The sequence below is a fragment of the Bufo bufo genome, chromosome 10 (genome assembly GCF_905171765.1).
Source record: "Bufo bufo chromosome 10, aBufBuf1.1, whole genome shotgun sequence".
NCBI lineage: Eukaryota > Metazoa > Chordata > Amphibia > Anura > Bufonidae > Bufo > Bufo bufo.
The window spans coordinates 35,524,988-35,542,574 of NC_053398.1; the positions used below are offsets into that span (position 1 = coordinate 35,524,988).

The 17,587-nt window shown below is 45.3% G+C and overlaps 1 protein-coding gene across 2 annotated transcripts in view; it reads left to right on the forward strand.

The window, feature by feature from the left end:
• Positions 1–1,423: 1,423 nt before the first annotated feature.
• Positions 1,424–17,587, forward strand: part of RAB3IL1 (RAB3A interacting protein like 1) — a 36,851-nt gene continuing 20,687 nt past the window's right edge. For both annotated transcript variants that reach the window (XM_040409070.1, XM_040409071.1), the window contains exons 1-5: positions 1,424–1,983; positions 3,259–3,472; positions 8,874–8,969; positions 13,367–13,444; positions 13,535–13,744. In XM_040409070.1, the coding sequence (XP_040265004.1) occupies positions 1,970–1,983; positions 3,259–3,472; positions 8,874–8,969; positions 13,367–13,444; positions 13,535–13,744 (612 nt within the window). In that variant the 5' untranslated portion in view covers positions 1,424–1,969. The remainder of the gene's footprint in view (positions 1,984–3,258; positions 3,473–8,873; positions 8,970–13,366; positions 13,445–13,534; positions 13,745–17,587) is intronic.

Consider the following 17,587-nt stretch of genomic DNA (forward strand, 5'->3'; position numbering starts at 1 on the left):
CTTTGTAATAAATTAGAATGATTAGACTGGAAAATCCATTGGTATTTCCTGTGGCAAAATGTGACTTGAGAATCAAGCAGACGCTCCATAAAGAAGAGCAAAAAGCTGCATATCAATCCAGCTCCACCTGTACATGGTAGCCTTAGACACACCTGCATAGTCAGCAGGAAATGATCCTACGGGGTTGTCCTCTACAGCGGTCTACTGTACGGTGTATACTATGGCACTAGGAGCCTGCTTGGATACTTTTAATTGTTCTCATTATCAACATGTATCAATTTCCATGACCTCAAGTATCTCAAGTACCAGGAGTGTAACCAGGATCTATGGGGCCCCGCACCACAATGACCACCTACTGTGACTCGAATATGAAAAGTTTAGGATGAAATTGGTTTTCCTAATACACAGGAATGATGCCCACTGTGATGTCACATGGGTGGGATAATGCACACAGTGAAGTTATAGCACTGCAATAATGTGCACAATGATGTCACAGTACAGCAGTAAGGCTCACAGTGATATCACAATAGAATGATAATGCACATAGTGATGTCATAATGGTGGAATAATGTGCACTGTTATGTCACAATGGTGGGATAATGCACACAGTGATGTCACAATGGTGGAATAATGTGCACTGTGATGTCACAATGGTGGGATAATGCACACAGTGATGTCACAATGGTGGAATAATGTGCACTGTGATGTCACAATAGTGGGATAATGCACACAGTGATGTCACAATGGTAGGTTAATGCACGCGGTGACATCACAATGGTGGGATAATGTGCACTGTGATGTCACAATGGTGGGATAATGCGCACTGTGATGTCACAATGGTGGGATAATGCACACTGTGATGCCACAATGGTGGGATAATGTGAACTGTGATGTCACAATGGTGGGATAATGCACATAGTGATGTTATAGCACTGGAATAATGTGTACAATGATGTCACAGTACAGCAGTAAGGCTCACAGTGATATCACAATGGAATGATAATGCACATAGTGATGTACTGAAATGAATCAGTGAGGTCACAGCACAGAAATAATGCAAAAAGCAATGTACTCCTCCATGTCCATATACATCACTAACTGCACATATTTCTGAGATGCGCCCCCTTAGTTACTGCCGGCTACCCTGCTAGATAAGTCCGTGTCAAGTTCTGGGGCTCCTAAGCCCTTAGGAAGGCACTGCGGTCAAGCACATATTATTGACAGGCAGGGGTTGTTTTTCAGGCCGTGTCTCCTGTGAAAGTCTCCTCCACTTCCCCTCCTAAAAGGAACTGAAAATTTACATTCACTTAAGTACAAAACCCCCCTCCTGGGTGCATCACATGATGAGCACCACGTGACGTCATCAGGGAGGGCGGGGAAGCATACTGGTGCAATGGGAAACAGATGGGGATCATGTGACCAAATCCATGTGTAGGGGGCTACAAGCAAATACACAGCTGACTGTAAGGGAAGGGCTGAGATGTTGTCCTAGAAGGACCTGCGCTACTGCGTGCGTTTGCATTCTGATGCCCTATACCCAGAAAGAATGAAGAAATCTATTTTTCCCTCTTTTTCCATCTTTTCTCCTTCCTTTCTAAGATCCGCTCTCCGTCCTCCTTTAATTTCCTGACACTTTTACGTGTAACCTCCTCTTCCTCCTCGTCCTCACTATCCCTGCAGCTGGAAGTGTTTCCTTTCTGTGCCGCAGAAGAAGGGGGGGAGGGAGGAAGTCACAGGCAGGAGAGGGAGACGCATACTTGTGTGGGATGCAGTGAAACTCCGCGGTGCAACATCTGGGATCCTTCCATCCCTCCGCTCTTCCTCTGCCTTCGGCGTCCACTGTTTTTGGGTCTTCTGTTCCCCATTCCCTTGCACTTTCACCTCCCCCAACCCTTCTGCTCGGACTCATTGTCCCTTCTGGATGTCCCCTCCCTGAGACAGCCTGGAGGAGAGCGTGTCAGCTGGTGGGATGTGGAGATCGGGGTAAGATGAATATATTTTGTGTCCGCTCAGTGTGATTATGGGTTCAGACGTAAAAAAAAATAATGCCGGAGCCTTTTTGATGGTTTTCATATCTTCGTGCTGAAGCCTCGGCGATGGCGCATACGTATCACCACGCGTTTACAGCCTATGAAATGTATATCTCCCACACATTTCGTAGATGCTAATATATCTGCACGTTCCATTTAGATCACTGACTAGGTACAGAGGTACTACAAGGCTCAGCATGTTTTGCTATTGCCTCGGCGATGGCGCATACGTATCACCACGCGTTTACAGCCTGTGAAATGTATATTGGACACGCATTTCATAGATGCTAATATATCTGCCCGTTCCATTTAGATCACTGACTAGGTACGGAGGTACTACAAGGCTCAGCATGTTTTACTATTGTCTCGGCGATGGCGTATACGTATCACCACGTGTTTACAGCCTGTAAAATGTATGACTCCCACGCATTTCGTAGATGCTAATATTACTGCACGTTCCATTTAGATCACTGACCAGGTACAGAGGTACTACAAGCCTCAGCATGTTTTACTATTGTCTCGGCGATGGGGCATACGTATCACCACATGTTTACAGCCTGTAAAATGTATGACTCCTACGCATTTCGTAGATGCTAATATTACTGCACGTTCCATTTAGATCACTGACCAGGTACAGAGGTACTACAAGGCTCAGCATGTTTTGCTATTGCCTCGGCGATGGCGCATACGTATCACCACGTGTTTACAGCCTGTGAAATGTATATCTCCCACGCATTTCGTTGATGCTGATATAAAAATATTTTACAGACCGAAAAACATGTACGGCCATGTGCATGAGCCCTTAGACAGTTATTCTATCTTCTTTCCACACGGGTGTATCCTTCATTGGATTATCTATGGCATGCTTGCCAGATGTAGACGAGCTGAGTTTGTCATGTGGAACAGTTCATTGTGATATTACGTGCTGCGGGTGCAGATCCCAGCAGTTACATGACACCTTCGGCTCTGCTACCTCTGTAGTCGTAATCTGGAGCAGTAGTAAGACCAAATGTTGGCGGGATCTGCGTGCTTCGCATGTGGCTGCCGCTCGCGGGGTGGCGTCGACTGTTCATTGATTGAGGATAAAGATTTCTCACGGAGAAAGCATTTCTCTGTGAATGGCAGGAAATTTCATTCAGAGGCAACTTCCTGGAGGGAAGGCTGTTCTCTTTTCTTCTGTAGGGTCGTACGTTCATCCCTCGAGACTGACATTTCATTATTTCCGCAGGCAGGCCGCTCTGGTAGATGGGGGTCCCCAGCTCCACTGCTCCCCTTCATCTGAGGACTGGACGACTCCTCCAAGGCCGGAATCTCCCAGACCCATCACGGAACGGCCAAAAGATCCCCCGACCTATGACCTGTCTCGCCTGCGCAGCTCCTCTGTGGAAATCAGAGAGAAGGGCTCGGAAATTCTCCGAGATGAGCTTTTGAAAGCCCAGAAGGTAAAACATTTTCTCATTTGAGAAAAGTAAAAGTAAGTGATCGCTGTTAGGGGATATTCACAGGGCCGTATCCATTTTTGCAGTCCGCAAAATGCAGATCTAAAAAATACGGATGCGGTCCATGTGCATGCCACACTTTTCACGGGTCCTATTGTAACAATCTCAAAAACACAAATGCAATAGCACGCTGCAACCAGCACTCTGCCCTATTGTAACAATGTCTATTCATGTCCGCAAAAAGGACGAAAATTGGACAGGTTCCATCTTCTTTGCGGGGCAGCGGAACGGACATTCGGATGCGGACAGCACACGGTGTGATCTAGTTTTGTGCGTGAACCAGTCGGCACTCCTCTGTGAAATGGCGTGGTGCTCGTGTCCTAGGGGAGGCGTCCCGTGCAAACAGTAATGATGAAAGACTGGCACTCACTTGTAGATATAATGCATAGAGTGGCTTAACCAATCAGATTCCTCCTTTCATTTTAGACAGCTCATTTGGAAAATGAAAGGTGGAATCTGATTGGTTGCTATGGGCAACTAAGCCAGTTCCACTTTACACCAGTTTGATAGTGTTTACTGCCTCATAATATCCATGTGCCGCGTTTCGGCTCCAGCCTGAGCCTTTCTCAAACATTACTGTTTGAGATAGGCTCAGGCTGGAGCCGAAACGCATCACATTGATATTTAGTAGCAATAAACACCATGGGGCACACTTATTAAGACCAGTGTTTTAGACGCCGGTCTTAATAAACCCCAAAGCTGGCGGTGGATCCGCCGAAGTTATGAAGAGGCGTCGGGCTCTACAAAACTTCAGTGTATCCTGCGCCAGTCTAAATGTAAGACAGCTTCCTGGCTGCGTTACATTCAGATCATTTTCTACAGGCGTAGAGAATGGTAAATGAGATGTGCTTTCCAGCCCGCCCCCTTCTCCCACCCACAATTTTAGACCTGGCGCGAGCGGGGCGAAGTCGCAGATTTTTAGTCGTATTTCAGAATAGTAAATTACCCCTATATGCATTATATCTACTAGTGAGCTGTCCGCATTTTTTTCAGCCCCATTGACATGAGGGGGTCCACGTGCGTTCCGCAAAAAATGCGGATCGGATGCGGACCAAAAATACGGCCATGTGAATGGGGCCTTAGAGTAACAGACACCGGGAGAGCATTCTAAGAAAGCAACTATCTAATATTAGCATGCTCACGCGATTAGAGTCCTCACAGGGTGTGGAGCTACACGGCGGGCGTGTGACTACTGATAAGTCCTTCATTCAACCGTGACGACATGACAGATAGTAATGAAGGTCCAGATAGTAATGAAGGTCCAGATAGGTGTTACCAGTTGGGGGGGGGGGGGGGGGGGGAAGTGTCCCTGCACAGTCTTACACTGGCAGCACTGATTGGATAGTGTCAGACTGTGCAGGGACCCCCCCCCCAACTGGTAGGTAACACCTATCTGGACCTTCATTACTAACTGCTAGTAATGCATTTATAACTTCTAGCAGGAATAATATGGCACATCATAGAGTCATAAGAATAGATGCTCCAGAATTGTTAATACATGGGGGATGCAAGTAGTTACTACAACAGACATGTCAGGAAAGGTTAGGGACTAAAAAAACATGGCTACTTTCTTCCAGAAACAGGTGTCGTCGGGTTGGTTCTGGTGTTGCTGCACAACTTCATTGAAGTGAATGTTGCTGAGCTGCAGTACCACACACAACCTGTGCACAGATGTGGTGCTGTTTCTGAAAGAATCAGCCATGTTTTTTTTAAGCCTGTGCAACCCCCTTGAGAGTGTAGCTTCGGCTGAGCATGCGTGTGTTTTGAATGGGGACTGCTTATCGTGCATGTTGAAATCCAATATTTCTTTCCCCCAAAATCTGCCATTGGGGAGAGTTGGTTGGCCCCCATACACATTAGATGGTTGATCAGTCCCACTAAAATTGTCAGGTTGGATGACATTAATCTGTTACCAGATGTTCCATTCTTCAATATACTACTGCAGTGATATACGACCTCCCTAGTCTATGATACAAGCTGTGTACTGAAGTCATCAGAGTGCAAGCTCTGTGCCCTAGGCTTACATATCTAGTATGGGCACCCTTGCTATATGGACCCTGTTAGAGTAATTAGGTGAGGCTGTGATCAGTAGAATATTCTGCTGGTGCCGCTTTCCCTCACCCAGGGCTACAGTTTAGTACTGCCCCAGCCGTGTATCTCAATACCCTGGAGCCCCCTGTGGTATCAGCACCCGAGGGCCCCCCTGCCCCTTCCCCGTATACCGCTGTGTAAGCACAATGATATATATAATCTAGCGGCAAAAGGAGAATCGGTGACCGGATAGTGACTCTTCACCCAGTGCTCAGTCATGCAGAAAACGACTGGTTCTAGTGTACTAACAGAAATAGGGCATGTCGTAAACCTTAAAGTGTCCCTCTACCCACATCTCATATCTATCTATCTAATTATCTATCTATCTATCTATCTATCTATCTATCTATGTGTCTGTCTCCCTGCTTGCCTGCCTGTCTGTTCGTCTATCAATCATCTACCTGTCTATCATCTATTTGTGAATTATCTATCTATCTATTTATCTATCTATCTATTTATCTATCTACCTACCGTATTTTTCGCCCTATAAGACGTAGGTTTTAGAGGAGGACAATAAGAAAAACATATTTTTCATTAGACCTCAGATCAGACCTCAGCTAACAGTCCCAATCAGACCCCCAATGTTAATAAGACCCCAACAAGACCTCAGATCAGACACACAATTAGAGCCCATGGTAAATGACCCACAATCAGACCTCATATCATCCCCCAGCAGCCCCCACTGCCTCTCATATTATCCCCCAGCAGCCCCCATTGCCTCATATCAGCCCTCTGTAGCCCCCCATTGCCTCTCATATTGCCCCCAAGCAGCCCCCATTGCCACATATGAGCCCTCTGTAGCCCGCATTTTTACTCCTATTGCCCCCAAGCAGTCCCCATTGCCTCTTATATTGCCCCCAGCGCCTCATGTTTAATAAAATAAAAACCGCTTACCTCTCCTGCTCCTGGACGCCGCCGCACCTCACCACCCTTCTTCCTCCTGCTGTTGGCTTGAACCGGCGCGCACAGCGTGAGGTCACAGAGCGCCCTCATGCTGTACGCAGCCACTGCACAGCCGACAGCTGAGTACAGAGCCTTCACCGCTTCCCGGTCCTCCGGTACTAATGAGTGCTTCCAAATTGGAAGCACTCGTTAGTATTCACCCCATAAGACGCAGGGGAAAAATGCGTCTTATGGGGAGAAAAATACAGTATCTATCTATCTATCTATCTATCTATCTATTAATCTATCTATCTATCTATCTATTAATCTATCTATCTATCGATCTATCTATTTATCTATTACTCTATCTCTCTGTCCGTCTCCCTGCTTGCCTGCCTGTCTGTCCGTTCGACTATCGGTCCGTCTGTCAATCATCTACCTGTCTATCATCTATTTATCTTCTATCTATCTATTTATCACATATCTATCTATCTATCTATCTATCTATCTATCTATCTATCTATCTACTGTATCTATCTATTTCTATATCTATTGTAGGCAACCGTCAGGAAAGGTACTAGAGGGCAGATATGTGCAATGCAGGTTGTTAATCTCAGTTATCTAAGTCCAGGGATTGCAGTGCGGCTGTTCCGGCAGTTCTTCCCAGACTTTCCACACTACTGAAAAGGAGTCCAGGTGCAGTTCCCAGAGGTAGTTAAAAAGGGTAGCAGGGGGAAGAAAGACTCTAAGGACTCTTTCACACGGGCGAGTATTCTGCGCGGATGCGATGCGTGAGTTGAACGCATTGCACCCGCACTGAATCCCGACCCATTCATTTCTATGGGGCTGTGCACACGAGCGGTGATTTTCACGCATCACTTGTGCGTTGCGTCAAAATCGCAGCATGCTCTATTTTGTGCGTTTATCACGTAACGCAGGCCCCATAGAAATGAATGGGGTTGCATGAAAATCGCCAGCATCCGCAAGCAAGTGCAGATGCGGTGCTATTTTCACGCACGGTTGCCAGGAGACGATCGGGATGGAGACCCGATCATTATTATTTTCCCTTATAACATGCTGTGCAGGAACAGGACCTGTGGTGACGTCACTCCGGTCATCACATGATCTTTTACCATGGTGATGGATCATGTGATGGACCATGTGATGACCGGAGTGACATCACCACAGGTCCTGTTCCTGCACACAGCAAAGAAAGAAGTCAGAAGAGAAGCCAGGCTGCGCGATCAAGTGGATTAAGGTGAGTTAAATATTTTTTTATTTTTTTTTAACCCCTCCAGCGCTATTGTACTATGCATTCTGTATTCAGAATGCTATTATTTTCCCTTATAACCATAAGGGAAAATAATACAATCTACAGAACACCGATCCCAAGCCCGAACTTCTGTGAAGAAGTTCGGGTTTGGGTACCAAACATGCCGATTTTTCTCACATTGTAATGCGTTTGGCACTTGCGCAGAAAAATCGCGCATGTTCCCGCAACGCACCCGCACATTTTCCCGCAACGCCCGTGTGAAAGAGGCCTAAGGCCTCCTGCACACGACCGTATGGCTTTTTCAGTATTTTGCGGTCTGTTTTTCACAGATCCGTTTTTTCAGTAGTGTTTCCGCTTCTGTTCCGTTTTTCCGTTTGGTTTCCGTTTGTGATCCGTTTTTTTGCGGACTGGAAACGGAAGCTCACAATAATGTTTAAACAGTCAGTACATAAAAAAATTGGGCTGGGCAAAAAAAAATTTCAATAGATAGTTCCGCAAAAATGGAACGGATACAGAAGACATACGGATGCATTCCGTATGCATTCTGTTTTTTTTTGCGGACCCATTGACTTGAATGGAGCCACGGATCGTTATTTGCGGGCAATAATAGGACATGTTCTATGTTTGAACGGAAATACGGAAACGGAATGCATACGGAGTACCTTCCATTTTTTTGCAGATCCATTGAAATGAATGGTTCTATATACGGAACGCAATAAACGGAATGTAAACGAAAAAAAAAAAACATTTGTGTGCATGAGCCCTGAGCATACAGTGGGTCCGCAATACACGGGCACCGGCTGTGTGCATCCCGCATCACGGATCGCGGACCCATTCACTTGAATGGGTCCGCAATCCGGGAGATGCGGAACGGAGGCACGGATCAGAAGCCCACGGAAGCACTACGGAGTGCTTCCATGGGTTTACTGTATGTGCCTCCGCACTACTTTTTTGCGGTGTGGACCGTCGGATGCGGGTCGCGGACCTTATTCAAGTAAACGGGTCCGATATCCGCATGTGGCTGCCCTATGGTCGGTGCCCGTGCATTGCGGACAGCAGTTTGCTTTTTATTATGACTTTTTTCGGTCTTCATTACAGGAGCTAAAGCTGAGAGATGAGGAATGTGAGAGACTGTCCAAGGTCCGGGAGCAGCTGGAGCAGGAGCTGGAGGAGCTGACAGCCAGTCTATTTGAGGTACAGCCGGATATTTTGTACAGGCTGGTGCCCCCATAGGTCACAGTCTGTCTGGAGGACTTGGCTCATCTGTGGATATCAGTGCTGTGTATAAAGAAAAAGTCTGGTACCGTTAGCCAATTGAAAACCAGCTTTGTGCTCTCATTAAGACGAACGTGTGCCCTCCGAGGCCGTATTGCGGACCGCATTTGCGGATCTGCAAGACACGGGCGCCGTTCCGTGAGCATTCCGCATCACGGATGCGGACCCATTCACTTCAATGGGTCCGCAAATCCGGAGATGCGGAATGGTGCGGAACGGAAACCCACGGAAGCACTACGGAGTGCTTCCGTGGAGTTTTCGTCCCATACTTCCATTCCCCAAATGGATAGAACATGTCCTAACTTTTTGCGGAAGGGGCGGATCGCGGACCCATTAAAGTGAAAGGGTCCACGATCCGCTGCGGCTGCCCCACGGTCGGGTTCTTCTATCTTCATTCAGCAGGACCTGCGCTGACGTCACCGCGCTCTTCTTCAGTGAAGAAGTCCGGGTTCGGGTCTGGGTACCACATTCAGTTTTTTCTCACGCGCGTGCAAAACGCATTGCACTCGCGCGGAAAAAACCGAATGAAACACAATCGCAGTCAAAACTGACTGAAATTGCGCGCCTACTCGCACGATTTTCCCTGAACGCACCTGCATCGCATCCGACCCTCACCCGCGACGCCCGTGTGAAAGAGGCCTAAGAGGAACAAAAAAAAGAGTATTGCAGAATATAATACAAGAATATATGAAGAAACAGCAATATACAGTATAAACAATACGAACAGAGATATGGTGGAATGCATTTCCATGTCTCTTATTGTATACAGTTGCAAGAAAAAGTATGTGAACCCTTTGGAATGATATGGATTTCTGCACAAATTGGTCACAACAATAGACAATCACAGTCTGCTTAAACTAATAACACACAAATAATTAAATGTTACCATGTTTTTATTGAACACACCATGTAAACATTCACAGTGCAGGTGGAAAAAGTATGTGAACCCCTAGACTAATGACATCTCCAAGAGCTAATTGGAGTGAGGTGTCAGCCAACTGGAGTCCAATCAATAAGATGAGATTGGAGGTGTTGGTTACAGCTTCCCTGCCCTATAAAAAACACACACCAGTTCTGGGTTTGCTTTTCACAAGAAGCATTGCCTGATGTGAATGATGCCTCGCACAAAAGAGCTCTCAGAAGACCTACGATTAAGAATTGTTGACTTGCATAAAGCTGGAAAGGGTTATAAAAGTATCTCCAAAAGCCTTGCTGTTCATCAGTCCACGGTAAGACAAATTGTCTATAAATGGAGAAAGTTCAGCACTGCTGCTACTCTCCCTAGGAGTGTCTGTCCTGTAAAGATGACTGCAAGAGCACAGCGCAGACTGCTCAATGAGGTGAAGAAGAATCCTAGAGTGTCAGCTAAAGACTTACAAAAGTCTCTGGCATACGCTAACATCCCTGTTAGCGAATCTACGATATGTAAAACACTAAACAAGAATGGATTTCATGGGAGGATACCACAGAGGAAGCCACTGCTGTGCAAAAAAACATTGCTGCACGTTTACAGTTTGCACAAGAGCACCTGGATGTTCCACAGCAGTACTGGCAAAATATTCTGTGGGCAGATGAAACCAAAGTTGAGTTGTTTGGAAGAAACACACAACACTATGTGTGGAGAAAAAGAGGCACAGCACACCAACATCAAACCTCATCCCAACTGTGAATCATGGTTTGGGGCTGCTTTGCTGCGTCAGGGCCTGGACAGATTGCTATCATCGAAGGAAAAATGAATTCCCAAGTTTATCAAGACATTTTGCAGGAGAACTTAAAGGGAACCTGTCACCAGTTTTATGGTGTCCTAACTAAGGGCAACATAAATAAGTGACCGATTCTCTTAGCAAAATGCTGCTGGGTCACTTTCTTTAATTGACCCAGTCAATCTGCCAACATCTTGTATTGAAAAGCTCGAGCTCATAATGATGAGTCCTGAATATTCATGAGCTCCTGACTCTTCCCGCCTACCTGCTGCTGATTGACACTTATTTTCCATATGAATCAGCAGCAGGTGGACAGGGGAGTGGCTATAGCTCTGAATTAAAAAAACGCTGGACTCAATGACATCATGCTGGACTCAAATCAGCTCATTAGCATGCGGCATGTGGCATCTTTGTGTGTATATTATGAGGTAACCATCTGTCACACCAGTAAGTGAATACATCTAAGGCACTTTTTAGTAGTTAATGATTGTATATAATTAGTTAGATTATAATCAAATATCCACATGACAGGATCCCTTTAAGGCCATCTGTCCACCAGCTGAAGCTCAACAGAAGATGGGTGTTGCAACAGGACAACGACCCAAAGCATAGAAGTTAATCAACAACAGAATGGCTTAAACAGAAGAAAATACGCCTTCTGGAGTGGCCCAGTCAGAGTCCTGACCTCAACCCGATTGAGATGCTGTGGCATGACCTCAAGAAAGCGATTCACACCAGACATCCCAAGAATATTGCTGAACTTAAACAGTTCTGTAAAGAGGAATGGTGAAGAATTACTCCTGACCGTTGTGCACGTCTGATCTGCAACTACAGAAAACGTTTGGTTGAAGTTATTGCTGCCAAAGGAGGTTCCACCAGTTATTAAATCCAAGGGTTCACATACTTTTTTCACCTGCACTATGAATGTTTACATGGTGTGTTCAATAAAAACATGGTAACATTTAATTCTTTGTGTGTTATTAGTTTAAGCAGACTGTGATTGTCTATTGTTGTGACTTAGATGAAGATCAGATCACATTTTATGACCAATTTGTGCAGAAATCCATATCATTCCAAAGGGTTCACATACTTTTTCTTGCAACTGTATATATTGCTGTTTCTTCATATATTCTTGTAGTACGCCTGATGAAGGGACTGGTGGTGTCTCAAAAGCTCGCTATGTAACATTACTTCTATTTTTGTTAGCCATTAAAAAGTATCAAACCTGCAATACTCTTATTTTGTTTCTCTTAATGAGAGCACTAAACAAGTGCTGTGTATGTAATGCTTCATTTCCCCTGTGGTGGCGCTGCAGGGAAATGTAATACTTGCACTAAGCTGCTGATCGCTAGAGGTCCTAACAGCGGGCAACCTGTAATCTCCTTATCATTCGGGTGAAGGCATCTGTGTTGGTCCCATGTTCATATGTGCCTGTATTACTAAGAAAAATGAGGTTTTAATATATGCAAATAAGCCTCCAGGAGCAACGAGGGCGTTGCCATTACACCTAGAGGCTTTGCTCTCTCTGCAACTGCCGCTCCCTCTCCACTTAGATTGACAGGACAAGGCAGTGTAAATGTCATCACTGTCAATCAAAGTGCAGAGGGTGCAGCAGTTGCAGAGAGAGCAGAGCCTCTAAGTGTAAGGAAAATGCCCGCGTTGCTCCTAGAGGCTCATTTGGCCTATCCTCAGGATAGGTCATCAATAAATATAAAATCGGGGGTCCAACTCCCAGCACCCCCGCCAATCAGCTATACAAAGAGGCCAGTGACTTCATATTTATTTGTCACAAGACCTAGGAGCAGCTCAGTTCCATTCAAGTGAACCGGCCTGAGCTGCAATACCAAGCACAGCCACTGTACAATATATAGCGCTGTGCTTGGTAAGCTGTGAGGACGCTGGGACGCTCACCAGAGCTTCCATGAGCGCTGTAGTGTCCTTAAACCGCTAATTGGAAGTGGTGCCGGGAATCAGACCCCTGCCGATCTCATATTGATGACTTATCCTGAGGATAGGCCATCAATAGGAAAATACCAGAAAACCCCTTTAACTCATGATCGCTTCTGATCATGTTGCCTCCTACAAGCTATTTAGAACTTACGCAAGAGAAGTTGCAGTGTTTGGTATGAGACTTCATGTTGTATGCAAGGCAATGGACTCCTCTGCTATCCCCATGGCTTGGCCCTAAGAATCATGATGTGTAGAATAAAATCTAGTTGGGTTAGAGTAACACAACTGATAACTGGTTGTCCCAATGCACGTAGGCTTTATGGCTCCCTTGGGTTCCATATCCATGAAGCAGTGCTTCTAGGAGAGAATGGCATCAGTCCATCATGCCATGGTATGGAATCCAACAGAAAAAGTTTCTGTATGAAATCAGAGGCAAACAGAGATAGAACAGAGGCCTCGTCCACTACTATGGAAGCCACATCAGGGCACAGTACAAAACTGAGCCGTGGTATGGCCTAAGGGTCTATCTGTGTCATGTAAGTATCAGCATTTCTTCATATTCTAAATACTTTACTGTTAGGCCACCATCCATAAGAAATCCAGCCATCCATCAGCATGGACAATAACTCATTATATTTCCACTTCCATGTATTCTCTTTCTAGGAGGCTCACAAAATGGTGCGCAACGCTAACCTCAAACAGGCTGCGTCAGAGAAACAGCTACGGGAAGCTCATGGGAAGGTAACTGCAGACGGACTGGCCGCCCTTATATGACTCCCACTGTACCTTTGCTTTTTTGACAAATTGTTGACCCTCCATTTGTCTTGTTAGATCGACATGCTGCAGGCTGAAGTCACGGCTTTGAAGACTCTTGTCATCACCTCCACTCCATCTTCTCCAAACCGTGATCTGCACCCCCAGCTCCAAAGCCCCTCGAAGAATGCACTACGCAAAGGCCATGCTCGGAACAAGAGTACCGGTTGTGCGGCTGTCATGCCAATCTCCCCTCCTCCCCAACTAATCAGCACAGAGGCCAAAGAGGTGAGCCGTATTATACCGAGTGAGAGCATGATCTGTGATCTTAGCGGTAATTGCAGTTTGGAAATGGACAAAATTATTGTTTCCATCGGCACATGTACTGTAGACTTTGAAGGCACCTGGGCCGAGAAAGGCCAGTGTCACTGGCCAAATGCCAGATACTAGAAACGTCACTGGTTTCGACTGTGCATCAGGGTCCTTGTGAGACCTATTGTTAGGTATTCACCTGTAGGGCACCTAGGGTGACTCCTCCACTACATAAGAGGACGAATGTACTATATACGGTGATTCCTGAGGTGAGATGACATATCAAGATAATTGTGCAACCTATAGTAACTCATTATATGTGAAAGGAAATGGGCTTATGTACAGATTTTCCTTTGAGGGTTTAGAAGCTTCAAGGTATGCCCATGGCTGGACCTTCAAAATACATATTATAGTTAAAGAGAATCTGACACCCCACTCAAGCCCTATTAAGTGCAGTACTACATGAATGGTACTGCCAACCCTGACTCCAGATCTATACTCACCCCTGTTCCTACACTTTGTGCCTGCAAACCAGAGCTGGAATCCATTTCCAGGACTCATAAGCATGCACACATAATGAAGAGGACTCCAGGATGAGGGTACGGCCACATGGTCAGGTTTCAGTGGATCATAAAAGGAGAGAAAGTATAAAGGACAGATACAACTTCTCATCTTTTATGACCCACTCCTGGTTTTTGGCTTCCAAAACTACTTCATGAAACCTGATTGTGTGGTTGTACTCTCATCTTGGAGTCCTCTCCAATATGTGCGCACGCTCATCAGTCCTTGCAATGTATTCCAGCTTCAGTTGTGCAGGCTCAAAGCCTGGGAACAGGGGTGAGTATGGAGATATTCTTGGTGATCTATAGTTAGGGGTAGCAGTACTATTCATGTGGTTCTGCACTTTATAGGACTCAGAGGAGGTGACAACTCCCTTGAAAGGAATCTTCACTATAAAACTCTTGGCTGAAGTAAATTATATGGTCTCTAGTGGATACATCCTAAGAAGGGAGTGGCAGGGGCAGACTGGGAACTTAAAGTGGCTCTGGAAAAAACCTGACCCCAATGTTGTAGGTGGGTCCAAATTGACAGAAAATGGGGCAACACAAGTAGATGGGGCCTATAGAAGTTGGCAGGTTCAGTAATACCAACATGTAGCGCAGAATAACATCCCAAAGAGCCAAATACCATAGTGCAGCACAAAATACCTCCTCAGAAGCTCCTCCCTCTGTGATGCCCAACAATAGCTGCCGCGTTCTGCCCTCCTCCTCGTCCAATTGTCTCTAATTAATATATGGAGCAGGGGGCTTAGGCGGTGAGATGTGGGCCACAGCACAAAGCCAGCCCCACCTTTAGCATGCTGCCCCGACTTCCTCTTATAATGACCCCTATGGTGCCCGCAGTAGTATGTACCCGGCCAACAGCAGTGAGGCTCAGGTTGCCCTATAGGCATCTGCCCACCGGGAAAATTCCCAGTAGGGTCTATGGCCAGTCAACCCCTGGGTACACGCATGGAGAATATAGTGGTAGTTTGCATCACTGCTATATAGAGCACAGGATGACTCCAATGGAAGCAAATGTAAGGGATCCCTTAAATGGCATGAAAGAGTCAATGGGTTATTTCTCAGAGAATTGTGATTACTGATTGATAGTCATCAGATAATTATTTGACGTCAACCTTTGCAATATCGTAGCTTCATACTTTATTAAAAAACACATGAAACCACCTAGTGTGACTGATCTGTATGCCAGATACCATGGGCTACAAACCTAGAAGAATGTGCTCAGTGTAGAGAGGAAGCTGACTACTGTAATGCACAACAGAAGTCGAATATATCTCTAGTCTCCTCAAATTCTTCTAATTCTTTCTCTTTCTCTCCATTTTGTGTTAAGCTGACCATCACTTTTTTTTCGAGCCCCATTGACACCAGATCTGTACATCACGTATCATCTCCCTCTCCAGCATTTATATCCTACTCATCAAAACTTGTTCTTCACGAATTGCTACTCGACGTTTCCACTAAAGGTGCTCTAAACCTAAAGGCCCAGTTCAGACGTGACTGATTAGCTGCGGGTTTGCAGTTGCGGATTTTGGTGCAGCAAAATCTGCAGCGTTGTAAAGTAGTGGCAAAGTGGACGAGATTTTAAGAAATGCAAAATCAGCCGATCTTATACATTAGCCCTGGTTGTCTCTTGTGTGAAACAGCAGGCACATGTACAGCAGATGTCTTCAAGGGGTGGTCAAGGGTGAGATGATTTTCTTTCTTGGGAGATACCTCTTTGCATATTTGTTTCCCATGGAGCATTGCCAATAAGTCTCCATACCATGGAGTGCTTCCAGTAAGTCTCCATACAGGACTGGTCTTTTTAAGGAGATCCGGCACCCTGCCTAAGCTGTAATGTCTTTAAAACATTAGACCAAATGTGTTCCTAATGGCCATATGTTGAAGAGGGAACAGACATAAGATGAAGGGTTTTCCTAATAAGCATCCCACTAAACATATCCTCAACTGGGGAAGACTATAAAAGATAACTGCAGATAGCACCAGTTTCTATTTATTTGGTCCACTTAATTATATTAATCCAGTCATTCCAGCCAGGTTCTTATACTGGTCGGTCATATAGACTGCCTGGCTTTGGTGTACGTGCCTGTGGAGCCGAAAGTCCTTATTGGTCCATCTAGTGTCATGAATGATTATCTAGCATGAAGCATCTTGAATGTACTGGTGGTTGCAAATTTTTAACGCACATCTTGTGTACAAAAGGGGTTGTCTCAGGAAGACCACTGATCACCAGGGGCTGGTTCTTAGAACCCCTTGCAATCAGCTTCTACTGCTGGGTTTAGTTTTTCCCTACATCAGCTGGTACTTGGTGCCCAGTAATACATGACTGGGTTAAGTCCTACAGAGCTGGAGCTGTTCTTACTAAGCGTCTCTCGGCTCTGTCTAAGAGATGAGGCATATGGACATGGACTTATTCAATGAGAGGGCAACTTTAGAACTTTCCTGATGTTCAGATCAGAATTGAATGTACATTTCTTCACCTTGTTTTTCCATCTTCACCTTTCAGTATTTCCTCAGTTGTGTCTTTGTGCTTTTGTCTGGCTCACCCGTCTTCTGTCTTCTTCCCTTCCTTCCTCTTATCTCTCAGTTTTCTGCAGTTCCATCTCTTCTTTCATTGCTTCTTTGTATTGTCCCGGGGAAGGTTGTCCATTTAACCTACGAGCCGGGGTGGCCTCTCTCTGATGACTCGTCTTCCACTTCTTCCCGCCAGGTACTGTCCCTCCACTGTCTATAGGGACTAATAGGAGAGTTTAGATACTGTTATCCCAATGTTGTAGTATCTACCATTACAGGAATTGCAGATAAAATATAGGGATACCGGGTCTGATAACTTTGCTGGTATTTACAATTTTTTACAATGTTTTTTTTTAAATATTTATTGGAGGATTTGGATAATTGCTTGTATTGTTGACTTGTTTCTCCCTTTAAAGGGGTTGTCCAGTTTTCTGATATTGATGACCTAAAACCAAACAACACCCTTAAGTTTTTCTTTTACTATTGATGACCTATCCTCAGGATAATTCATCAATATCAGATTGGCGGGGGTCCGACTGCTGAGCAGCTGAAATGTAATCTTTTTTTTTCTTGATTTTTTTTTTTTCATTTTTGATACAGAAGATCGAATAAAATAAACCATCAAATAGCAGTACACAAATATATTTAACTCTCAGCCCATTTCCTTTCCAGTTTTCTTTACCCATAAAAATTGGGATCCTCACAGGAAAGTTTATCTCCTGAAAAAGCTTTTTTTTCCCTC